The following is a 25,984-nucleotide window of genomic DNA, read 5'->3' on the forward strand; positions in this document are numbered from 1 at the left end:
AACCCCCCCCGCCCCCCCCAGGGCCACAGTGCAGGCCTTTATCTGCCTTCCTAGAGATTGGGCCTCGTGGCCCCAAGAACAAGGCACTGAGGGTAGAGATACCTTAAGGTGGCCCCAACCAAAATCAGCACTTGGGTGTTTTTTACTCAAAGCGGGTAACTTTTCTGATTTTGTTATTTCAGGAAAAGGCCATGCCTAGAGCATTATATCCATCCTAGCACTAAGTCAAACATGTACAGGCAAATCTCCATTTAATGTTTTATTTGGGAAGAAAGAATTGCAGTTCAGGGAATCCACGTAGACCAGGTGGTCCTCGGTATGTCGGAACAACACAGAGAAGGCTAGAGGTTTTATCAAAAGAAATGTCAGTATAGCTCTTTGAGAAAGTTTATTGGCACCGGGAAGGGTCCTGGGAGCTGGCAAGCTACAACTGGTGAGCAACCGGGCAGGTGAAATTATTCCTAGAGCTTCAGCAAGTTATCTCAGCAGTTATGGATAAAGCTGGCCTCAGCTTACAGCAGGCAGTTTCACCAGCTGGATGTGCAGAGAATTACATTACTAGATTAATGTTAATGTGCCTGGGGTGCTTTTATCCCTGGCTTCTTGACTTTTAATTGGGTGTGATAAGAATGACTTAATTTGGTGTAATCCACTTTCACAGCACTGAGCATACTTAGGATGTACTGAGGCTTGCTGAGTTATCAGTGCGTACCCCGCCCCAGGAAGGTTAATGAAGTAGGATTACTACTTAAGCTAAGATCTTTATTAAAATTTTGTCCTCTGGCCAGGCGTTGTGGCTCACGCCTATAATCCCAACACTTTGGGAGGGCAAGGTGGAAGGATCACTTGATCCCAGGAATTCAAGACCAGCCTGGGAAACAAAGGGGAGACCCCCGTCTCTACAAAAAATAAAAAATTAGCTAGGCGTGGTGGGACACGCCTGTGGTCTCAGCTACTCAGGAGGCTGAGATGTGAGGATCACTTGAGCCTAGGAGGTTGAGGCTGCAGTAGGTCACACACACACCCCTACCAGGAATTATCAGTCCTTGTTTGGATTTCCACAGCTCCAAAGATTTCCCGACTGTTTTTCAGTGCCCACAGTGCCTAGATCTAGACCTCAAATGAAGATTAACAAATGCCAGCTGGGCATGGTGGCACACCCCTGAAGTCTCAGCTACTCTGGTGGTTGACACAGGAGTGCTTGAAGCCCAGGAGTTTGAGGCTGCAGTGAGCTATGATCGCACCACTGTACTCCAGCCTGCGTGACAGAGCAAGACTTCCGTCTATTTAAAAAAAAAATTAAAACAAAAAAAAAATACCATTTGCCCAGTGAATAGTAATCTAAGGCCCAAGGAAAGACATATTGTAAAATATATTTTACATAATTCAGGCAGTATGAATTCTTAAGCACTGAGTTTACGGGTTTGTGTCTAAAAAAATAGCAAAGCCATTGGCCAGTGGTCCTTGGTTCAGAGAGCAGTGAATTATATTACTCATGTCATCTTTCAGACAGTGTCTGGGGCCACAATATAGCTTTTAACCTTAGTTGCTTTTTCTTTTCTTAGATAAATGTATCTTTGCATTCCCAACCCTCAGAATCCATGGGCACACCTGAATGACGTTAACTCAAAGTAAATTGTCACTGGTGGGCCTGTGAATTGTGTGTAAGCTCAAAAAGCATCACTTGACCTGACTTTCTTTGCTGCCACGTCACTGAATTCTGACATAGAATCTCACTAAAATCCCCACCAGCAAGATTAAGAAGGCCCCCAGGAGCAGAAGCCCTCGCCGCAGCACCAGCTGTGTCCTGGACAACTTAGCACTGTCCTGTGGATGTTCCGGCAAAGGTTCTTCTTGGCGCATCTGCTGATCCAACTGAGTCTCGCCCGTCTTTCCAACATCGTTCATTAAAATTCCTTCATGGTTTTCAGGGCACCCTGGGAGGAAAAAGGACCTTAGCAGCTTAAAAGGTATGTTTTTTTCATTTGTATAAAGGGCTATGTATAAAAGGAATATGTGCTAATAGCTGAGAGAAAGTTAATTCAGGACGCTATTGCTACAGTGAATAAATAAAAGAAATCCTATCCCAGAGTGCCTCTCCACTCACTCCTTCACAAACACCGATGATCCTACCGGGGCTGGCTTGGGTGCTCCAGGGAGCACTCTCCCAGGAGCTAGAGAAATAAGGTAGCCCTCTCCATTAAACTTCACAGGGAAGCCCTCTCCATTAAAATTCACAGGGTTACAGGCATGATGGCTCTTGCCTGTAATCCCAGCAGTTTGGGAGGCTGAGGCAGGCAGATCACCTGAGGTCGGGAGTTAGAGACCAGCCTGACCAATACGGAGAAACCCCGTCTCTACTAAAAATAGAAAATTAGCCGGGCATGGTGGCACATGCCTGTAATCCCAGCTACTCGGGAGGCTGAGGCAGTGAGGCAGGAGAATCACTTGAACCCAGGAGGCGGAGGTTGCAGTGAGCCAAGATGGTGCCATTGCACTCTAGCCTGGGCAATAAGAGCAAAACTCCGTCTCCAAAAAAAAAAAAAAAAAAAAAAAAAGATTCACAGGGGAAATTTTCAAGGAGCCAACACCAATTTAATAAGCATTTCAGAACAAAACAGAAGGAGAAACAACCTAAGAAATAATTCAAGGCTGGGTGTGATGGCTCACGCCTGTAATTCCAACACTTTGGGAGGCCTAGGTGGGAGGATCCCTTGAGCCCAGAAGTTCAAGACTAGCCTGGGCAACATAGTGACACCTCATCTCTACAAACAAAAACTTCGCTGGGCATGATGGCGCATGCCTATAGTCCCAACTACTTGGGAGGCAGAGGTGGGAGGATCACTTGAGCCCAGGAGTTCGAGGCTGCAGTGAGCTATGATTGTAATACTGCAGTCCAGCCTGAGTGACCGAGAGAGACCCAGTGTCCAAAAAAAAAAAGAAAGGAAGAAAGAATACAAGGCTATTCACAGAATGGGAGAAAGATGTGACCGTTCACATCAAAGGGCCTACTAAGTATTGAAGGAGTGCAGGGAATTTCACCCCAAGGTATGGCTCCCTCCTATAATGAGTATTTTAAAATAAAAACTCTTTAGAGATCAACAGGCCTTGAAAGAGACTTTTCCCCCTCCTACGTGAAAGCCAGACAAACCCACCAAGAAGAACGATTGCCAAACCTTTTACAAAATGATGCCAGTCTCTCAGGTTCATTCAACTTCCAAAGAGAACCAGTCTCTCCACCCTGCCCCCAGTCCATTCATTCTGCGAAATATCCATTCATTTTCCCTAGTAATCATTTACTATCCCTCAACAGAAGCACCAAATGCCCCATCTCCTCTCTCCCCTCTGAAAGTTGGTTATATGCGTGTTGGTCCTCACTTCGAGGTTGGGTAATCACTGTGATTCTTCCCTTGTGCATGGTTAAATACATTTGTATGTCTTTTGTCTTACTGATCGGCCTTATTATAAGTTGATTTTTCAGTGAACCATCGGAGGGCAAGGGAAAAGCTTCTCCTTCACCCCAACAGTTTCAAGCAGATAATGACTCACATCTAGACTTAGTGTCAAGACACTTCAGAACAGTCAGAGTAATAGGCCAGGCATGGTGGTTCACACCTGTAATCCTATTACTTGGAGAGGCTAAAGCAGGAGGATTGCTTGAATCCAGAAGTTCAAGACCAACCTGGGCTGCAAAGCAAGACCTGGTCTCTACAAAAATATTAAAGGGTTAGCTGAGCATAGTGGCATGCACCTGTAATCCCAGCTACTCAGAAGGCTAAAATGGGAGGACTGCTTGAGCCCAGGAGTTTGAGACTGCAGTGAGCTATAACTGCACCACTGCACCACTGCACTCCAGCCTGGGTGACAGAAAAAGACCCTATCTCAAAAAAAAAAAAAAAGGAATAATAATAAGAAAATTTCCTAAAATGAAGGCAGATTACATAATGGCAGAAGAATAAGCTTGGCCATCCCACTTCCTAATGAGCATAAGTGGATGAATGTTAGGAATGTAGCAATATCCTCAGAGTTCTGAAAGAAAATCATTTTGGGCCAGGTGCAGTGGCTCACGCCTCTAATCCCAGCACTTTGGGAGGCTGAGACAGGCAGATCGCTTGAGCTCAGGAGGTCAAGGCTGCAGTGAACCATGATCGCACCACTGCACTCCAGCCTGGGTGACAGAAAGAGAAAGAGAGAGGGAGGGAAGGAGGGAGGGAGGGAGGGAGGAAGGGAAGGAAAGGAAGGAAGGAAGATAGGAAGGAAAATAGGAAGGAAGGAAGGAGAGAGAAAAAAAGAAAATCATTTTGAACAGAGTCATATCAGCTCACTCTTAACAAAATGCATTCCCTGGTCAGGCAGTCCTGGGTGCTTCTCAACCCCAACAGGGGTAGTATGAAGTAAGTGCCATTGTTAGGCTGGGCACAGTGGCTCACGCCTGTAATCCCAGCACTCATGCCTCACGCCTGGAATCCCAGCACTCATACCTCTAATCCCAGCACTTTGGGAGGCTGAGCCAGGTGGATCACTTGAGGTCAGGAGTTCAAGAAAAGTCTGGCCAACATGGTGAAACCCGGTTTCTGCTAAAAATACAAACATTAGCCGGGCGTGGTGGCACACGCCTATAATCCCAGCTACTCAGGAGGCTGAGGCAGGAGAATCCCTTAAACCTGGGAGGTAGAGGTTGCAGCGAGAAGCCACTGAACTCCAGCCTGGCAACAGACTGGTCACAAAAACAACAACCAACAGATAAGTGCTATTGTCAGGCAGATTTCACAAATCAGGGAAACTGGTAAGATGGTGGAAAACATCGACCAACCCTTCCCTGAAGATCATTATAGAATCTGAATAAAACAAATTAAATATAATCTTGAAGGCATCAGAATGCAAACAATGTACTGAAGAGCCACCAGGGCAGGACCCAGGGGGCAAAGGAAACTCGGCGGGGCCGCCCAGCCGCTAGGGCTGCCTCGGGTCAGAGTTCATTCAGATCAGATCAGAGGATGCAGGTCAGAGAGAGCTACATCCAGATCACGTGACGGAGGCGCTGATCGGGGCTTTGGGGACTTGGGTACCTACCAAGAATCAGGCTCTGGCAAACCTCTCTGTATTTGAGGTTAGAACCCCAAAGGGCTGCATCCAAGACTTAAGGATGAACCACTCTGGGTGCGATGGCTCACACCTGTAATCTCAGCACTTTGGGGGGCCGAGGAGGGCGGATCACTTGTGGTCAGGAGTTCGAGACCAGCCTGACCAACATGGTGACACCCCATATCCACTAAAAATACAAAAATTAGCCAGGTGTGGTGGCACGTGCCTATAATCGCAGCTACTCAGGAAGCTGAGGCAGGAGAATCGCTTGAATCCGGGAGGCGGAGCTTGCAGTGAGCAGAGATCACGCCACTGCACTCTAGCCTGGGCGACAGAGCAAGACTCCGTCTCAAAAAAAAAAAAAAAAAGCATGAACCAGAAGAAGTAAACCAAGCCTCACACTGGCTGCAGCACACCTTCACGTCGGCCGGATGCACCAGAAAGCTCCATTTCCAAGATTGCCCTAGACTGCTGGTCACCCTCAGTGTCCAAAAGAAGCAAAAGAAAATCCTGGCCGGGTGTGGTGGCTCAAGCCTGTAATCTCAGCACTTTGGGAGGCCGAGACGGGCAGATCACGAGGTCAGGAGATCGAGACCATCCTGGCTAACACTGTGAAACCCCGTCTCTACTAAAAAAAAAATACAAAAAACTAGCCGGGCGAGGTGGCGGGCGCCTGTAGTCCCAGCTCCTCCGGAGGCTGAGGCAGGAGAATGGCGAGAACCCGGGAGGCGGAGCTTGCAGTGAGCTGAGATCCGGCCACTGCACTCCAGCCTGGGCGACAGAGCAAGACTCCATCTCAAAAAAAAAAAAAGAAAAAAGAAAATCCTCTCTGAAGATAAATAGACAACATTCTTTCAGGCTCAAGTTACTTCTATGAACAATTTTCAAATATAAAGTCTGGAACATAATCAAAGATAACCAGTCAGGTGCGGTGGCTCATGCCTGTAATCCCACTGCCTTGGGAGGCCAAGGCAGGAGGATCGCTTGAGCCCAAGATGTAGAGGCTGCAGTGAGCTACCATCGTACCATTGCACACCAGCCTGGGCAAAAGGGTGAGACCCTCTTTCTATTTAAAAAAACTTTTTAAAATTTTAAAATTTTATTTATTTATTTTTTTGAGACGGGTCTCGCTCTGTCACCCAGGCTGGAGTACAGTGGTGCAGTCTCCGCTCACTGCAAGCTCTGCCTCCCGGGTTCACGCCATTCTCCTGCCTCAGCCTCCCGAGTAGCTGGAATTACAGGTGCCCGCCACCTCACCCGGCTAATTTTTTGTATTTTTAGTAGAGACGGGGTTTCACCATGTTAGCCAGGATGGTCTCGATCTCTTGACCTTGTGATCCGCCCGCCTCGGCCTCCCAAAGCGCTGGGATTACAGGCGTGAGCCACTGTGCCCAGCCTAAATTTTTTATTTTATAAAATTAATTTAAAAATAAATTAAAATCAAAGATAACCAGACACACAGCACAGGAGCCTAGACAACATGAATGAAAATTGGCAGAAACAATACAATTGACCATTGACTGCATATCAGACAGTCTATGAAATCAAAGGGTTATTAAATGATAAAGGAGCAAGGATTACTGTGAGTGGGTGGCTAACTGCCTAACGGGCCAGGAATTGGGTTGGGGGGGATTACTCAACTGACTGAAGAAAACCATAACCACATTTGCGTGATGTGCATCACAAGCAAAGGTCCAAGCAAACAACTTGTTTAAAGTCCACAAGTGTCTGCACGATGAACAGCAGGGACCCCATTAAAACAAACAAATGTCAGTTTCCAAGCTATGGTAGAAGCACAGTATCTCCAAGTGTTGGAAATGCCTGGAAGGTGCTTGCAGAAACTAGGGGAGGCACTGGGGAGCTTTCAGTCATCTATAGCAGTCTACTAATGTGTGGAATTAAAGTAAATAAACTTGAAGTCAGTTTACCTTGAATTGCTTGTTACTTTATCATGTGTTTCTGAAACACTATTGCCCTGTTTAAATGAGAGCTCATAGCAGCAAATCTAGCTGTGTCTCACGAACAGCCCCTCCAGTCCCACCTAGACAACCCTGTCCAAGGGCTGAGGGAGTCATATCATACCTGGGTGAAATGGGTCCTGAGGGAGAGCGGAATTCCCACTCCGAGCCACGTCTGCTTTCAAATTGGCGTGTATCTGAGCCTGGAAAATTAAACTCAGTCAGTCCTTCAGGCTTCACGATGGTGTTAATAAGGTATTTTACTCGACCATCTAGTTTAGGAAAAGCCAAGCCATTTTCCTTAATTGGCATGTAGAGCAGAAGCTCCTCTTATTCACAGGTCATCTTTCATAAAGATTGAAATGGGACCAGGCTCAGTGCTCACACCAGTTATCCCAGCACTTTGGGGGGCTGAGGAGGGAGGATTGCTTGAGCCCAGGAATTCAAGGCCAGCCTGCGCAACACAGCAAGACCCCATCTCAACTAAAAAATTAAAAACAAAAAACAAAAAAACCCCAGCCAGGCATGGTGGTGTATGTCTGTATTCCCAACTACTCAGGAGGCTGAGACAGGAGGATCACTTGAGCCCAGGAGGTTAAGACTCCAGCGAGCTGTGATCCTGCCACTACAGTCCAGCCTGGGTGACAGAGTGAGAGCCTGTCTCTTAAGAAAAAGGAAGCAGAAAAGGTTGAAATGGGGTCCATGAGAGGGAAGGTGGCATGGGAACAGTACAGGGTGAGGGAGACAGGGACAAGAGAAGGACCAAGATCATTTGGAACTCTCCCTTCTTTTTATCTCTTTTTTCTTTTTTAAAAATTTTTATTTGTAGAGACAGGGTCTCGCTTCATCACCCAGGCTGGGGTGCAGTGGTACAATCACAGCTCACCGCAGCCTTGAACTCTTGGGCTCAAGTGATCCTCCCACCTCAGCCTCCTGAATAGCTGGGACTACAGGCATAAAGCCACCGTACCTCGACTCATCTCATTTTTCTACCACCTATTTCTAGACCTCACACTGACCCTAGAAAGTTGAAGGGAAGGATGCACACAAGCATCTTAACAAAACATTTGGTAATCATAAAAACGACATCAGGATGACTTTGATGCATCCCACCTTTCTCTCCAGTTCTAATTCTTGTCCTGAAATTGGATTTTCCTGCACAAGGGTGGCAGCCTGGCATGGGAGACAAGGAAGAAAGGAGCCCCCTGTTTTTCTGGGAATGGATAAAGCCAGGGTCATCTGGCCCTTCACATCTGAACTGTCTAGTTAAAACAACAAGAAAAATAGTATTTGTGAGATAAGAAGAAAGAAAATGAGAAAAGAACTTTCCAAAAGAAAAAAGGGAGAGAGCCAGATCAGATCCTGTTTTTCTAGGAGAGGAACCTTTACCAGGGCAGAATGAACATAGTTACCTGCTGACACGCTTTTTTCCAATTTAGCTGAATAATAAAGCCTAGAAAACACACAGCTTGAAAGACTGTACAGATGATGATCCCTGACCACAGACCTAGAAATAGAAATATTTAATAGAAGTTAATTCCATAGAAAACCAGCTGCCCCTGGGGAATATGTTTTGTCTATCTCATTTCTATCAGCCATACTTAATATCTGCTTTCATGGCTGAGGTAGAGCCCACAGTGGGCCAGAGAACTCTACCCTGCTCCTCCTCGGGCTTCCAGAAGGTTCCAGAAGGTGCTGGAAAGACCAGTACTCCCTGAGGCCACCCCCAAAAGGGCCATCTCCTTTGGTTCAGGATTTCAGAACAAATATTCAGAGGATATTTTTGGCCTTACTGATTATGATGCTTGAATATTAAGAAAAATGCCAGTTACAAGGAAATTAAAATTTCCCAGGACCAACTACTTCTGCCCTAGTTTCCTCAAAAAGGGGGACTAACATATATATATAAAAAAAAAAAAAGCAGAAATCACTAGCCGTATAAATTACTAATGTTCTCTGTTCTCTCCCTCAGAGTTCCTGCCAGACCTTGGACCTTAACTTGCTTCTGACACAGACTTTGCTAGAAGCTTCCAGAGCAGGGCTGGGCACCCAGAGATGACTGGAGAACACCAAAGGCAGGCCAGGTGGGAACGGATGGCGGGAAAAGCCCTGTGGATCTCAAGGCACCACATAGGGCACAGAGGGAGACCACAGGTGAGGAGGGTTTTTTGGTCAATAGTGAACTAATGGAAGAACAAAAAGCTTCAACAATAACCAAAAGACAAGGGCCTGACCGTAATAAAAACAGACCTATGCCTCACAACGTGCAGCATCCTGCCCAAGAACCCACCCCCTATCTACAATAAACCCAGGAAGCCAGCCTTCCCTAAATCAGGCTCGCAGGAAGCAAGATTGCCGCCTCTGGTGACAATCCAGGAAGCTAACCAGTAACTTCTGTAACGATTGGCCCCAGATGGCCAGGACTTGATTAGCAACTGACAGCTTCCCTAATTTTGGTCTGCACTTCCAACTTAGAACTAACCAGAGAAAGTAAAATACATCCCCCCTAACCAATCACATGAGGCCCATTTCTAGTCAGCTACCTCCAGCATCCCCCAGATCAACAACCTTCACTCAGGGCACACCTGCAGCCTCCCCTTTTATCCACTGTGACGCTTTCCCACTCCTTTGCCTGCCTTTGAGTCTCTGCCCAAATGCAAGTGGTGGCGGCCAACACCCTTGCTGAGAATACACAGCCTTTGCTGGTCTTGCTTGGTTGGTCCTGGTTGATTTCCACAGCTGTCCAGATCTATGTAAGCGTTAAGGTGGCTAGTCTGGGTTCCTGGTTTATGGATTTGGTACAGGGTCTATAGCTCTGTTTTCTTGGTACCAATCACATTTTCAGGTATGATCAGCCTGCCCTTTTGTTTGTTTGTTTGTTTGTTTGCTTTTTAGAGGCAGGGTCTTGCTCTGCTGCCCAGGCTGGAGAGCAGTGGCATGACCACAGCTCACTGCAGCCTCCAACTCCTGGAGTCAAGTGATCCTCCCGCCTTGGCCTCCCAAAGCACTAGGATTATAGGTATGAGTCACTGTGCCCAGCCTCGCCTGCTCTTAGTATAGGTGGTGCCACCTGCTAGTCCTATACAAAATTAGTAAAAGGAAGCTACTGACTTCCACTTTCAAATCCAGTGTTCTCAGTACATAGAAACTACAAGCTCTCCTGAACCATCTTAAACAGGAAATAACCAGCAACCTCCAGCTATAATCTGAAAGTTATGAATTAGATTTCCAATAACTTTAGCATACATCATTTAAAAGATTTCTATTTGACCCAACCTAGGAGCCCAAAGTAGGATGGTTATTAGAATCTCATGGGCAAGGTCCAGGAATTTACATATTTACAACGTCTCCCAGGGATTCTGAGGGTCACTATGATTCCTGGGGTTGCTTCTGAGAACCTGCAGAATTCTGATGCTCTCCTAGACACCTTGTGTAGGTATTCTGCATACCATACCAGAGGAGATACGATACTCAAAACCAATTCATACCACACTTTCTTCTAATAGGTGGGTGGAGGGATTGACTACAGTCTTCTCACAGAGCCCTCACATCCCCAGGGCCCCTACCATTTCTTTTCAGTGATTCTCAACTTCCTCTTCTACTTTGCACAGTTAGTTATGCTTTTTTTTTTTTTTTTTTTTTTTTTTTTTTTTTTTTTTTTTTTTTTTTTTAGATAAAATCTCACTCTGTTGCCCAGGCTGGAGTGCAGTGGTGCCATCTTGGCTCACTGCAGCCTCCGCTTCCCAGGTTCAAGCAATTCTTGTGCCTCAGCCTCCCAAGTAGCTGGGACTACAGATGCACACCACCACACCTGGCTAATTTTTGTACTTTTAGTAGAGATGGGGTTTCGCCATGTTGCCCAGGTTGGTCTCGAACTCCTAACCTCAAGTAAACCACCCACCTCAGCCTCCCAAAGTGCTGGAATTACAGGCATGAGCCACTGTGCTTGGCCTAGATATATTTTGTTAAATGAATAGGTGAGCCAAGGACAGCACTTGGGATATAGATGGATTTATATTTCAAAGCAGGTTCCTCATGCCTGTAATCCCAGATACTTGGGAGGCAAAAGTGGGAGGATCACTTGAGTCAAGGAGTTTGAGACCAGCCTGGGCAACATAGCAAGACCCCATCTGTAAAAAATGAAACAAGGGAATAAAGTAGATTCCTCTTCTGAAAAAGTTGAACTCATAGAAGTAGAGAGTAGAATGATGGGCCGGGCGCGGTGGCTCAAGCCTGTAATCCCAGCACTTTGGGAGGCCGAGACGGGCGGATCACGAGGTCAGGAGATCAAGACCATCCTGGCTAACACTGTGAAACCCCGTCTCTACTAAAAAATACAAAAAACTAGCCGGGCGAGGTGGCGGGCGCCTGTAGTCCCAGCTACTCAGGAGGCTGAGGCAGGAGAATGGCGTAAACCCGGGAGGCGGAGCTTGCAGTGAGCTGAGATCCAGCCACTGCACTCCAGCCCGGGCGACAGAGCGAGACTCCGTCTCCAAAAAAAAAAAAAAAAAAAAAAAGAGAGTAGAATGATGGTTACCAGGGACTGGTGGCAAGGAGGGGAGGGTGTGGGAATGGGGAGTTGTTAAGGTACAAAGTTTCTGATAGACAGGAAGAATAAGTTTTGAGATCAATTGCACACCAAGGTGACTAGTCAATGTACTGCACATTTCAAATTAACTAGGTAAATTTCAAATGTCTCGCCATAAAAAAAGTGGTGATAAGTATGTTAATTAGCTTGATCTAATTGTTCCACATTCTATACATATATCAGAATACCACACTGTACCCCATAAATGCAAACAATTATAATTTATCAATTTAAAACTTAAAAGATATAAAAAAGAGAATTTAAAGTATTTCCTTAATACTTTATACTGATTGCATGTTGCAATAATATTTTAGATATATTGTGTTACATAAAATATATTACTTTAAAAATAAAAATAAATTAAGATTCCTATAATATTTGTATTAGCCAGGCAATGGCAAATCCAAAACATGAATCATACAAGAAACTCAGCTAAATAATGTTCTGCACTATCATGCAAGTCCAGTGAACTTTGCATTGGCAATTCTATTCTTTGAACAACTCCTGTATTTTTAATTAAAATATTATTGAACTTGAGAAAAATGTGCCACATAAAGGAACATACTGAACTGGAAGTTCCCTGTAGCTATCAGTTGACTTCTCACCACCTCTGAGCCTGCCAAGTACAGATGGATCAAAACAAGCCTCGCTTTAAGTCGGTTACTACTCATCCCAAAGATAAATGTCCAGGTTTTCATATCATCATTTATTAACTGCCAATGTATTCCAAATTATTATTTTAGAAATCAAAGCTGGGCAGTCATTTATTTCTGTACTTTTTAAAAAGATTAGCTCTGGTAATTTCAGATGCTGTGGATTAGGTTTTTTCTTCCAAATGTGGGAAGGTGCTGAAGTCCACCCTCTTCCTTCTGTGCTGTTCACACCGACCACGTGCATGGCCTTGTGAGGAGACCCACAGGCACAGAGCTAAGGCTGTGCAAGGAGGGAGGTGGAGGCTGCGGAGCGCAATGAGTGTGATGAGAAGGGCAATGGCCACCTGTTGCCCTCCAAGGATCCAGCCACGCTGCTTGGTGAATGTACAGGGTGCTGCTCTAGGATGCACAGTGCCACCGTGAGTGCTGACCCTGCGGCACCCCACGCACGCAGGACAGACCGCCTACGATGGCCTCAGCCCTGCAGAGTCACCCACAGGTGATCACACGCTGTCTCTAAAGAACAGCATGGAACATGCAAAAGGAAAGCTTCCGAATGCTTCTTCAGCGGTTCCTACTGTCGCCTCCTCTAGAGAAGTGAGGGCTGGATGATTCAGGATAGGAGGTGAGTAGAAAGGGCATCTCTGCTCAAGTGTGTCAGCATGGAAGATTGCCCGCAGGGGTGCGAGGGGCAGGACAATGTAGCCTTGGGGTCCTGGCTAGAGCTGGAGACCACCTCCTGAACGCCCTCTACGCTCTCTAACAAGACACAGAATGGAAGTCGGTGAGTTCCTGAGTTTCAGCGGTGAGCCTCAGTCAAAGGCCTGTGTGCTCCGACAGACATTTCCTGGACTGGTGAGCAGCTAAGCCCTGCCTGCAGAGGTTAGAGCTTACCCATCACTCCAAGTTTGGTTGCGAACATCAGTGTGATCCCGATGGGGAGGCCAACCATGTAGTACCCAACGGTATTCACAATGGCTCCAACCTTCTGATTTCCACTCCCCCTCAGAACGCCACCGCTCGTGCACTGCAGGCAGAGAGCATTCCATCAGTCGGCGCTCCTCAAACACTCCCATCTCGTGAGCACTTCATTTCTGTGGGACTCTGACGCTAAAACCCATAAGGTGACAGTATCCTTCTAAACAAAATGTGGTAACAATATTCAATCTTCCTACCTACGCTGACCTGTCCTCTCAGCTGAAATTTACCACCATCAGAAGAAATCCATAGATCACAACAGGGATTAGGGAACTACTACATAATACTTACAGCAAGAGCTTCAAAGAGGTGGGAAACAGCATAAATTGGAACCACCTGAGCCACCAGATTAATGATGTCTCTGTTAGGAAAAAGAAAGCACGTGGTGATTAGGAGGACAAAGTGGAGAAAGAAGTATATAGCTTTCTGGCTGGGCGCAGTGGCTCATGCCTGTAATCTCAGCACTTTGGGAGACTGAGGCGGGAGGATCACCTGAGGTCAGGAGTTTGAGACCAGCCTGGCCAACATGGCGAAACCCCGTATCTACTAAAAATATAAAATTAGCCAGGCCTGGTGGCAGGTACCTGTAATCCCAGCTACTCAGGAGGCTGAGGCAGGAGAATCACTTGAACCCAGGAGGCGGAGGTTGCAGTGAGCTGAGATTGCACCACTGCACTTCAGCCTGGATGACAGAGTGAGACTGTCTCAAAAAAAAAAAAAAGGATATAGCTTTCTGCATATTACAAACATGCACATGCATTGAGGCCAGCAGCCTAGTCAGGGACAGTTCTCCTGTTGCTGGGCCCATAGAAGAAACTAACTGCATGTTTTATCTCATGACTTTTAGAAAAGAATATGCAGCACCACATCCTTGTCTTCAGGAGATATGTTCCAAGACCCCCAGTGGATGCCTGAAATCACAGAGAGGACTGAACCCTAAATACATTGTTTTCCTTATACACACACACCTATGATAATGTTGATTTGTAAATTGGGCACAGAAAGAGAGTAACAACAGTAATAATAAAGTAGGCCATAACCATATGCCGGCATCACTACTTTTGTGCTTTGGGGCTGTTGCTAGCACTGTGATACCGAAACCGTCCATCTGAAATAACTAGCAGGTGGAAAGCACACACAGTGTGGAGACGTTGGACAAAGGGATGATTTCATGTTCCAGGTGGGATGTGAGATTTCCTCCTAATACGCATAACAGCATGCAATTGAAAACTTATGAATTGTTTATTTCTGGAATTTTCCACTTAAGATTTTCAGGGGCCAGTCATGGTGGCTCACGCCTGTAATACCAGCACTTTGGGAGGCCGAGGCGGGTGGATCACAAGGTCAGGAGATCGAGACCACCCTGACTAACACAGTGAAACCCCGTCTGTACCAAAAATATAAAAATTAGCCAGCTGTGGTGGTGGGCACCTGTAGTCCCAGCTACTTGGGAGGCTGAGGCAGGAGAATGGCATGAACCTGGGAGGCGGAGCTTGCAGTGAGCCGAGATCACGCCACTGCACTCCAGCCTGGGCGACAGAGTGAGACTCCGTCTCAAAACAAAAAAAAAAAAAGATTTTCAGACCAAAATTGACTGCAGGTGACTAAACCTTGGAGAGCAAAACCGAGGATAAAGAGGGGCTACTGCATAGTCCATGTGGTCAGTATAGACAAATCAAGTGATTTGATGACACCCCTCCCCGGTTCCCCACCAGCTGAAAAAAAGTTTGGGCACAGTAGCACGCATCTATCATCCCAGCAAGTTTGGATGCTATGATCATCCCTCTTTTAAGATGATGCCACAGGCCAAGTCTGACTGTGTCTCTTAGTAAACCTGAGTGAAGCGCTACAGAGTAAAAATTAAGTTCCCTCTACGGAACAAAGGTTGGTAAAGGCCATAGATATATTCTGTAGAATTATCCCTGGTTCCTAGAAATGCCACCCCTAAAGCTAGAGACTTGGATTCTAACCCCTACACATGAAGGGAGATGAGAAAAATGCTGCCCTGACCTGCGGAAGCAAGAAATCCACAACACCCTTGGAGTGAGTTTGGTCACTCCAATCTAGAACCTAGAAGACTGTCTGCCAGTAAATACTTGTTTAATTACTAAATGAGAAATCCAGCACTGGGCTGGGCACGGTGGCTCACGCCTGTAATCCCAGCACTTCAGGAGGTCAAGGTGAGCAGATCACCCGAGGTCAGGAGTTCGAGACCAGCCTGACCAACATGGAGAAATCCCGTCTCTACTAAAAATACAAAATTAGCGGGTGTGCATGCCTGTAATCCCAGCTACTCGGGAGGCTGAGGCAGGAGAATCGCTTGAAACCAGGAGGCAGAGACTGCGGTGAGCCAAGATCGCACCATTGCACTCCAGCCTGGGCAACAAGAGCGAAACTCCGTCTCAAAAATAAAAAAAGAAATCCAGCACTGAACAAGAGGCTCACTTCTTCCTCACCAAAAAGGACAGAAATATAATTATTTTATTCAAATTTTATTTTCTGAATAGGTAACATGCACGTGGTCAAAAAATGGTACAATATGAACAAGATAGTAAGCAAAGTCTTACTGCAATGCCCTTCCAGTTTGCCCCAGTACCAGTACCAGCCCTGCCTCCTCCAGGTAACAATTATTTATTTATTTTTTTTTTTTGAGACGGAGTCTGGCTCTGTCGCCCAGACTGGAGTGCAGTGGCGGGATCTCAGCTCACTGCAAGCTCCACCTCCTGGGTTTATGCCATTCTCCTGCCTCAGCCTCCCGAGTAGCTGGGACTACAGGCGCCTGCCACCTCGCCCGGCTAGATTTTGTATTTTTTAGTAGAGACGGGGTTTCACCGTGTTAGCCAGGATGGTCTCGATCTCCTGACCTTGTGATGCGCCCGTCTCGGCCTCCCAAAGTGCTGGGACTACAGGCTTGAGCCACCGCGCACGGCCCAAGTAACAGTTCTTAGCACGTTCCATGTTTTCTAGTGTCTATGAAAATATAAGCAAATACAAATGTATATTCTTAATTTTCCTTTCTATATTCTATCATTTCACATGCAGCATTCTCTATATGATGTTCTGCACCTTGCTTTTCCACCTGAGATATTATATTCACTTTTTTTTTGAGACAGGGTCTCACTGTCACCCAGGCTGGAATGGAGCAGTACAAGCATGGCTCACTGCAGCCTCAACCTCTCAGGCTCAAGTGATCCTCCCACCTCAGCCTCTTGAGTAGCTAGGACTACAGGTGCACACCACCATGCCCAGCTACATTGTATTTGTTGTAGAGATGGCGTTTCACCATGTTGTCCAGGCTGGTCTCGAACTCCTGGGCTCAAGTGATCCTTTTGCCTCAGTCTCCCAAAGTGTTGGGATTACAGGCATGAGCCACTGCACCTGGCCTATANTTAGCCAGGATGGTCTCGATCTCCTGACCTTGTGATGCGCCCGTCTCGGCCTCCCAAAGTGCTGGGACTACAGGCTTGAGCCACCGCGCACGGCCCAAGTAACAGTTCTTAGCACGTTCCATGTTTTTCTAGTGTCTATGAAAATATAAGCAAATACAAATGTATATTCTTAATTTTCCTTTCTATATTCTATCATTTCACATGCAGCATTCTCTATATGATGTTCTGCACCTTGCTTTTTCCACCTGAGATATTATATTCACTTTTTTTTTGAGACAGGGTCTCACTGTCACCCAGGCTGGAATGGAGCAGTACAAGCATGGCTCACTGCAGCCTCAACCTCTCAGGCTCAAGTGATCCTCCCACCTCAGCCTCTTGAGTAGCTAGGACTACAGGTGCACACCACCATGCCCAGCTACATTGTATTTGTTGTAGAGATGGCGTTTCACCATGTTGTCCAGGCTGGTCTCGAACTCCTGGGCTCAAGTGATCCTTTTGCCTCAGTCTCCCAAAGTGTTGGGATTACAGGCATGAGCCACTGCACCTGGCCTATATTCACTTTTTTTTTTTTTTTTTTTTTTTGAGACGGAGTCTCGCTCTGTCACCCAGACTGGAGTGCAGTGGCCAGATCTCAGCTCACTGCAAGCTCCGCCTCCCGGGTTCACACCATTCTCCTGCCTCAGCCTCCCGAGTAGCTGGGACTACAGGCGCCCGCCACCTCGCCCGGCTAGTTTTTTGTATTTTAGTAGAGATGGGGTTTCACCGTGTTAGCCAGGATGGTCTCGATCTCCTGACCTCGTGATCCGCCCGTCTCGGCCTCCCAAAGTGCTGGGATTACAGGCTTGAGCCACCGCGCCCGGCCCTATATTCACTTTTATATTTCACCAAAATATATTCTTTTCAATGTGCTGCTAAATTCTGTCTAACAATATTTTTATTTTGGATTTTTAGATTGGTATTAATACATAAGAATGATCTGTGATTTTCTTTTTTATGTGCAAACTTTGGCAGATTTTGGCACCAATGTTATATTTGCATCATAAACAGAATGCGAAGTTTTCCTTTTCCTGTGCTCTGGGAAATTTTCTGTTTGATCTGTGTTTGCAATTCCCTATGTTTTGAAGATTTTATAAAATCATCCTTTGGAACCTTCTGGCATTGTGCTTTTTGACATTTTAAAATAGCTTTCTCTTATTTCTTACCAGGAAATCAGTTTATTTAGACCTTCTGTCTTTTCTAGGGTACATCCTGATCAATTATTTCCCTAGATAATTATCTGTTTATTCCGGGTTTTAGATTTCCTTGGAAAAAGTCGTGCAAAGTAGTCTCTTAGGATTTTAAAAAACAATTGTGGTCAGTAGTAACGTCCTCCTTTCTTTGTTAGAGGTGTCGTTTCCCGCCCCCTGTGATTAAGTTAGGTAGAGGTTGAGCTCTTTCACCGATTGTACCAGGTTGGGTCGGATCCTGGTCACCTTACAAGTAATTTGATTGTTGAGTTTCTGATGTTTCCTTGTCTTGTCAGTTCTATAGTTTGTGGGCCTCTTGTTTTTCATTCTTTTACTGCGCTCTATGGTTTCCCAAGTGGACAGATTCAGAGTTCAGTGTCTACCATATTCCTTCTGAAACCATCCGTCTATCCTGGTCCTCATAAAGGTCATCCTGATTCCCTTTGTGAAAAAAGTCAACTACTTACCATCACCTTCCCCATTCATTCTGAGTGAGGGAGCTATAAACATCTTTCTATTTGTTTGTTTGTTTGAGACAGAGTCTCACTCTGTTGCCCAGGCTGGAGTGCAGTGGTGCAATCTCAGCTCACTGCACCCTCCGTCTCCTAGGTTCAAATGATTCTCCTGCCTCCGCCTCCTGAGTAGCTGGGATTGCAGATGTGCCTCACCACACCTGGCTAATTTTTTTTTTTTTTTGTATTTTTAGTAGAGACAGGGTTTCCCCATGTTGACCAGCTGGTCTTGAACTCCTGAACTCAGGCAATCCATCTGCCTCAGCCTCCCAAAGTGTTGGGATTACAGGAGTGAGCCACCGTGCCTGGCCTAAACATCTTATTTCCCCGTAACAAAATAGCTGAAGCTGAAAAATGAAAACCAACGATCTGAAGTCAAAAGTCAAATGTGTGAAGAATAAACCATGAAATTAGTTCTGTCCACTCCACCAGCTTTCTGAATCCAGGAAGGCAAAGTCCATTTGCATCTTGTAACTGCTGACAACGGTGTCCCAAATAAGAAGTATCACCATAAAGTTTCTATATAGTCTGAATGTACACACTAGCATCACCGATAAAGGAAACAAATTCTGCAGAGCAGAGGGGACTTATCCAAGAATTCTTCAGTAATCAATCTGAGTATGTGACTTTTGAGACAGCTCACTGGTGAGATTTTAACTTCAATTCAGTTTGACAAACATATTATGCAACTACTACAAACCGGGCAGTTTGGCTGATACTAAGAAACCAAGAGGATTCTTACCATTGGAAACAAAATAATTAACTGAAAATGTAATGCATCGTACTAAAAAGGGCTTTCCACTTTTAAAATACATGACCAGCAGAAGCATCAAATCATCACCAATGGCCATTAAGTTGGCATTGTAGATTATAAATCAGTTCCTACATCTAATATGTTCTTCCCAAGTAACATCAGTGGAGCCTCTGATCTTGCAAATGATTCAGACATCCCTGCTGCAACAACCACAGGCGGCCCCTCTATGATAGCATCTATCCAACTTAACCATTTCTTTTTTAAATTTTTGAGATGGAGTCTCACTCTTGTCACCTAGGCTGGAGTGCAGTGGCGTGATCTCGGCTTACTGCAACCTCCGCCTCCTGGGTTCCAGTGATTCTCCTGCCTCAGCCTCCCGAGTAGCTGGGATTACAGGCGCGTGCCACCATGCACAGCTAATTTTTGTATTTTTAGCAGAGATGGGGGTTTCACCATGTTGCCCGGGCTAGTCTCGAACTCCTGACCTCAGGTGATCTGCCCACTTTGACCTTCCAAAGTGCAAGGATTACAGGCGTGAACCACTGTGCCTGGCCTCTTTTTAAAAAACATTCCTAGTTTTAAAAACTTTCTGCTGGCACCTTGCTCTTGGAGGAACCATTTCTTTCTTTTCTTTTTTTTTTTTTTTTTGAGACAGAGTCTTGCTCTGTTGCCCAGGCTGGAGTGCAGTGGCACAATCTCGGCTCACTGCAACCTCTGCCTCCTGGGCTCAAGCGATTCTCCAGCCTCAGCCTCCGAAGTAGCTGGGATTATAGGTGTGTGCCACCACACCCGGCTAATTTTTGTATTTTTAGTAGAGATGGGGTTTCGCCATGTTGGCCAGGCTGGCCTCGAACTCCTGACCTTAGGTGATCCCAAAGTGCTAGGATGACAGGTGTGAGTGGGATGTTTCTTTTTACTGATAATGATTTCAAACAGCAATGTTTCTGAACAGCCTGATTTTAGAGAACAACATTTCTCAATGAACCATTTCTTTATCACAGATTTCACATTTCAAGAAAATCCTAGCACTCACCGGTCGGTAGTGAAAATGTACCCCACATGATCCTTACAGCTTAACAGCAGGACACTGAAGGCTACAGCAAAGAGCACTGAAGGCAAAAACGGCAGAAGAAACAACACGGTGAGCAAGAAGATCCACAGGAAGTGGGGGAGCCTGGGCTTTGCATGGAGCGACTGCAGCAAGAGCCTCGGGTAAAGGGGTCTCAGCACCTGTGATTAGTAGGGAAACGGTGGAGGACTTCCGTGCCTGCTCCATGTCTCCAGCACCCAGAGCGTTTCCTACCCGGACACTGGCAGCCACGCTGAAGCCTGCAGGGACCTAAAATGAAAAGGAAACCTGCAACAACGAATCTGCAGAGTGAGAACACGTGCACAGAAGCAGCCTCAAGTCTCACACCTGGTGGGAAAACTTGCTCCTAAAAGTTTTGAAAAGACTGATTTGCAACATCCCCTTTGTCTAGCTGGGAGCTCCCACGCTACTGTGGAAACCGAACCCCAGGTTAGGATGCTTAGCACAAACTGGGCTTTGCTGCAGAGCTTCCAACCTCTACAACATGAGGGTGCTGCACAACCATGTTCCTCCTCTGAGTGTGGGAGATGGACTGACTCACCGGGAGCCCAGGTTTGTGGGGGGTTTTTTTGTTTTTTTTTTGTTGTTGTTGTTGTTGTTTGTTTGTTTTTTAATAGGGACAGAGGCCAGGCGTGGTGGCTCATGCCTGTAATCCCAGCATTTTGGGTGGCCGAGGCGGACGGATCACTTGCGGTCAGGAGTTTGAGACCAGCCTGGCCAACAAGGTGAAACCCTGTCTCTACTAAAAATACAAAACTTAGCTGGGCGTGGTGGCGCACGCCTGTAATCCCAGCTACTCAGCAGGCTGAGGCAGGAGAATCGCTTGAACCCGGGAGGCGGAGGTTGCAGTGAGCCGCGATAGTGCCACTACACTCCAGCCTGGGCGACAGAGTGAAACTCCATCTCTAAATAAATAAAATAAAATAGGGACGGGGTCTCATTGTGTCCCTCAGGCTGGAGTGCAGTGGCACAGTCATAGCTCACTACAGCCTCGACCTCCTAGGCTCAAACGATCCTGCAACCTCAACCTCTCAAGTAGCTGGGATGACAGGCATGCGCTACCACACAGGGCACAGTGTCTATTCTGAAAGACTATCAAGGGATCCAGTTTACAAGACAGGAGTGGCACTAAAGGAACTGCAGGGAAGAAACCCTGCATTGTGGTTAGGGATCACAATTCTGAAGCCAGATGGCTATGGCTTGGGTTCAAATCCCAGCACAGCCACTTTTATCAGCTGCATCACCCTGAGCAAGTTACTTACCCTCTCTAAACCTCTAGAGTTTTGTTTTATCTGTAAAAGGAGTTGAATCAGCCGGGCGCGATTACGGGCTCACGCCTGTAATCCCAGTACTTTGGGAGGCTGAGGTGGGTGGATCACGAGGTCAGGAGATCGAGACCATCCTGGCTAACATGGTGAAACCCCGTCTCTACTAAAAAATACAAAAAAATTAGCTGGGCGAGGTGGTGGGCGCCTGTAGTCCCAGCTACTCGGGAGGCTGAGGCAGGAGAATGGCGTGAACCCAGGAGGTGGAGCTTGCAGTGAGCCGAGATCGCACCACTGCACTCCAGCCTGGGTGACAGAGCAAGACTCCATCTCAAAAAAAAAAATAAAAATAAAAAAGGAGTTTAATCATAGAACCTATCTCATTGGGCTATTGTGGGAACTTAATGAGTCCATACATGCCTAACTGCTTAGAAGCAGCATGTAGGAATTGCTCAATAAAGATTTACCATTACTATTATTTATATATAAAGTTACCACTTGAAAAATTAATATTAATAAGGAAAAAGGAGTCATCACTTGTTGAAACATGAACATTGCCTTAAGATCAGGATGACTAAGGACCAGCTTAAAGAAAATCTGATACACAGATTGAGGAATAAAAAATAATAGAAGACTGAGTCTCTGCCTATAAATTCATAAGTAGGGACAAACAGAGATCACCTGACAAATTATTTATTCATTACAAAGGGAAAGGCAGTAACTTGACAGGAGAAACCTGTCACCTTAACCAAGCAATCAAAGTTAATACTGGCAGGGTGCAATGTCTGTGCCTGTAATCCCAGCACTTTGGAAGGCCAAGGTGGAAGGATTGCTTGAGCCCAGGAGTTTGAGACGAGCCTATGCAACATAACAAGACCAAATTGTTTTAAAAAATTAGCTGGGAGTGGTGGTGCATGCCTGTAGTCCCAGCTACTCAGGAGGCTGAAGTGGGAAGATTGCTTGAGCCCAGGAGGTCGGACTGTAGTAAGCCAAGATCAGGCCACTGTCACCAGCCTGAGTGACAGAGCAAGATGCTGTCTCAAAGAGAAAAAAAACCACCGCCACCAAGTAAAAAGGTAGTATCACCAACACTGAGACAGATCAACATTATGTGTCTCCTGATACGGTGCACTAAGGAGGACACAGCATCACTTCTCTAGCTTTCCTGCCCAAAACGGACAATCTAAATTTATTTATAAGGAAACATCAGCTGCACCACACTGAGTGAACTTCTACAGATAATGGCCTATGTTCTTCAAAAATGCCAAGGTCAAGAAAGACAACGGAACAATGAAGATCTGTTCCAGATTAAAGGACACTAAAGATGCTAGGGGAAAATTAGTGATAAGGCACATTACCAGAACAATTGGTATTGTTTTGAATTGACTGTATTGATATTTTATTTGAACATGGACTATGTAGATAGACCAGACAGAATAAATGTGGCAAAACTGGTGAACCTGAGGAAAGCACATACATCTTTCTTTTGATTGAGAAGAAATATAAGTGTAAATTCTTACAAGCCTATTGGAAAGCATATGAAAACATATTCAAAAGATGTAAAATCGTGCCTTGGTTTCTCTTTTACGAATCTTAAAGAAATAATCAGACAAGTGTATGAAGATATTTGTCCTAGGATGTTCCTTGAAGCGTTGTTAATATTGAAACATTTGAAATAAACTGTTCAACCATAGGAAATCAATTTTAAAAGTATATCACATATAGTGGAATCCTATATACCATTAAGCATTTTGACTTAGATATAGTTAATGAATTTTACTCAAACATAAAATGTAAATAAAATACTAAAAGTGAAGTAAAAAATCCATGTTAAAAAAACTCTGCCAAGGATAGAAAAACAAAAAACAAAAAAACATAGGTCTGCAAGAGAATAATTCTTAAAGAAAACAGGAAATGTGTACTCTATGTAGTTTTAAAACATAACCAGTATGTTTATGTTTATACTGCAAAATCTAAGTATCAATACTGCAAAAAATGCCAAGCATATCTGCTGACTTGAGTTTCTCCCCACATCACAAACTCCCTTTCTGTTTTTTAATTTTATATTTCTAAAATGGTACTTGCTTCCTTCAGAATCTCCAGCTGATGTTTTCAGGAAAATAAAGTCAAAGAAACCCTCCTAACGACTGGTGTTCTCTATGATCAAAATTTCCTCCCCTTTAAGGCTGAATAATACTCCACAGTATGTGAAGAACCCATTTTGTTTACCCGCGGACATATAGGTTGCTTCCACCTTTTGTCTACTGTCAATAATGCTCCTGTGAACACAGTTAACAAACACCCCTTTAAGTCGGGTGCGGTGGCTCACGCCTGTAATCCCAACACTTTGGGAGGCCGAGGCGTGTGGATCGCCTGAGGTCACAAGTTCAAGACCAGCCTGACCAACACGGTGAACCCTGTCTCTACTAAAAATACAAAAGTAGCTGGGCGTGGTGGCAGGCACCTGTAATCTCAGCTACTTGGGAGGCTGAGGCAGAAGAAATGCTTGAACCCAGGAGGTGGAGGTTGCAGTGAGCCGAAATCACACCACTGCACTCCAGCCAAGGCAACAAGAGTGGGACTCCGTCTCAAAAAAAAAAAAAAAAAAAAATTCCCTTTAAGACCCTGCTTTCAGTTGTTTTGGGGATCTACCTAGGAGTAGCCACACTGTGTTTTCAGAGGCTTCAGAACCAGGCAGGAGCGGGCACAGTGACACAGGCAGCTTGATGTTTATGGCCATACACCCAGCCTCATCCCTCTGCTATGCCACCCACCTGGCTGCTCAAGGTATTTGTGTTGTGACAACTGAAAAAGATTCTAAAAGTATGGAAACAAAATCAAATCTTTCAAGGGAAGATTCAGCTGGGAGCTGCGTTAGGAGACGGAGAACCAGCAGATCACGTGCAGTTTCTCTCCAGCCCCTCTTCAGTTCCCAGGGAAGATCCAGCTGTAGCAGAGGTACGCTCCCAGGCTCAAGGATGGGATTTGACTTTTGTTCATCGTTTCACAAATGATTCATGTACAAACGCCTATGCTCATCCATGGACTCTTTCAGATACCGAGCAAGGAAAACGCCTGGCACCTCCCCACAACTCCCCTGCTTACCATGTACACAACGATGGCCAGTTCATACACGATGGACTGAGCGCCCAGCTCCACCATGCCAAGGATGCCTGGTGAAAAGAGACAGCTGTCGCCTTGCACCCAGACAGGGCCCCCGGGTTCCCACCAGTCCCCGTCATCCATCCTCATACAGACCGCTGAGAAAGCTCCCGACCTCATAGGCCCACCACTCCATGCATAGCATGAGCATGCTGGGGACGGCCAGGCGGAGGAAGGAGGCCCAGTCCTGCAGGCACTCGAGGGACCAACCTGTGGGCGGGACACACACATTTCCAGGACATCTGGCCATCGGGCTGGAATTCAACCCGACACAAAACCCACGTCCCAGTTGGAAGACAAAAGGTCAGTCATTACCTCCCCATGTAGCTTGATGCAGTTTTTTCCCAAGGATGTAGAAAAAGAGGAGTAGAGCCAGGGTGTACTGGGAAATCAAATTTGCCACTGCAGAGCCTCTGGAAAGAACAGTCCCAGTGAGAGGGAGGCACCTTCCTGCGCCTCTCCCTGCCCCACTCGGTGAGGAGGGGAGACTCATCCCTTCCCGTGCCGTCCTCAGCAGACCAAGGTCTTCTTCCCAGAGCAGCCTCACCCTCCAGCCCTGACAGTGCTTTCCACAGTGTGCAAGAAAGAGACCACGTGTGAACACAAGAACCAGCTAAAGAGCCCACTGTTCTCCCTCCTGGAAAAACCACATGCAAGTCATCCCTTCTCCCTGTCCCAAGAGTACATTGGACTCACATCACCCCAAGATGCAGCTGATGGAGAAACAGATAGTTGGCGAGGGCATTGACAAGGTTGGCTGCAACTCCAGTTACGATCTGGGGCAGTAGAATTCCCTAGAACAAGGACACCGCATATGCCATCCTTGAGATCCACAGAATAGGACTGCCTTTCTGCTACCCAAGCACACAGGCTCCAGCTGGCCTGCTCAGTGGGTGTCACAGGCAGAGCAGGGGGGCTTAACTGGGGAGGCCACGTCCTTGTTGCTCCTGTCTTTCCACTCTCCCATCCCTTTCTCTTCCTTCTCTCTTTGAGGTATAAAGTGCGGAGTTCTGGCCACAGAGAGACACAGGCAAGATACGTTCAGCAGCAGAGAAGGAAGAAGATAAGTGGCTTATTTCCAACATTGCAAGGACTGGCAGGGGCTAAATGGGTCAGCAAGCCATCTTTGACACCGGACGATAGGAGAAAATGAGAATACTTTCTTGACCAAAATAGAAATTCAAAAAATTGACCTAAGGTCTTGAAGAAACTAGAGTTCTTTTCTAGAATATGGAAGGGATTCCAACATATCTAACTGTCAAAAGTACAGGACCGGAGAAACATCCAGACTATTTGGTGTGTCAAAGTAAGACAGGGCGTGAAA

At 46.0% G+C, this 25,984-nt stretch overlaps 1 protein-coding gene and 1 long non-coding RNA gene across 5 annotated transcripts in view; one reads left to right on the plus strand and one right to left on the minus strand.

The window, feature by feature from the left end:
- Positions 1 to 246: 246 nt before the first annotated feature.
- The window catches only part of SLC47A1 (solute carrier family 47 member 1), a 48,451-nt gene continuing 22,713 nt past the window's right edge, over positions 247 to 25,984 (minus strand). For 2 of the 4 annotated variants that reach the window (XM_017890163.1, XM_017890159.1), the window contains exons 7-17: positions 25,357 to 25,454; positions 24,976 to 25,073; positions 24,757 to 24,870; positions 24,604 to 24,671; positions 20,374 to 20,482; positions 20,177 to 20,252; positions 13,554 to 13,623; positions 13,179 to 13,311; positions 8,456 to 8,550; positions 7,168 to 7,246; positions 247 to 1,937 (exon numbers count right to left, since the gene is read on the minus strand). In XM_017890163.1, coding sequence (XP_017745652.1) covers positions 1,711 to 1,937; positions 7,168 to 7,246; positions 8,456 to 8,550; positions 13,179 to 13,311; positions 13,554 to 13,623; positions 20,177 to 20,252; positions 20,374 to 20,482; positions 24,604 to 24,671; positions 24,757 to 24,870; positions 24,976 to 25,073; positions 25,357 to 25,454 — 1,167 coding nt within the window. In that variant the 3' untranslated portion in view covers positions 247 to 1,710. The remainder of the gene's footprint in view (positions 1,938 to 7,167; positions 7,247 to 8,455; positions 8,551 to 13,178; positions 13,312 to 13,553; positions 13,624 to 20,176; positions 20,253 to 20,373; positions 20,483 to 24,603; positions 24,672 to 24,756; positions 24,871 to 24,975; positions 25,074 to 25,356; positions 25,455 to 25,984) is intronic. The other 2 variants (XM_017890161.1, XM_017890162.1) reach the window with 2 other exon arrangements.
- On the plus strand, positions 1,902 to 9,972 carry LOC108540906 (uncharacterized). Its single transcript, XR_001888798.1, has 3 exons — positions 1,902 to 1,970; positions 9,016 to 9,197; positions 9,939 to 9,972. It is a non-coding gene; the product is annotated as an uncharacterized LOC108540906 (long non-coding RNA).

This window comes from Rhinopithecus bieti, unplaced genomic scaffold, assembly GCF_001698545.2.
Source record: "Rhinopithecus bieti isolate Rb0 unplaced genomic scaffold, ASM169854v2 scaffold_20154, whole genome shotgun sequence".
Classification (NCBI taxonomy): Eukaryota; Metazoa; Chordata; class Mammalia; order Primates; family Cercopithecidae; genus Rhinopithecus; species Rhinopithecus bieti.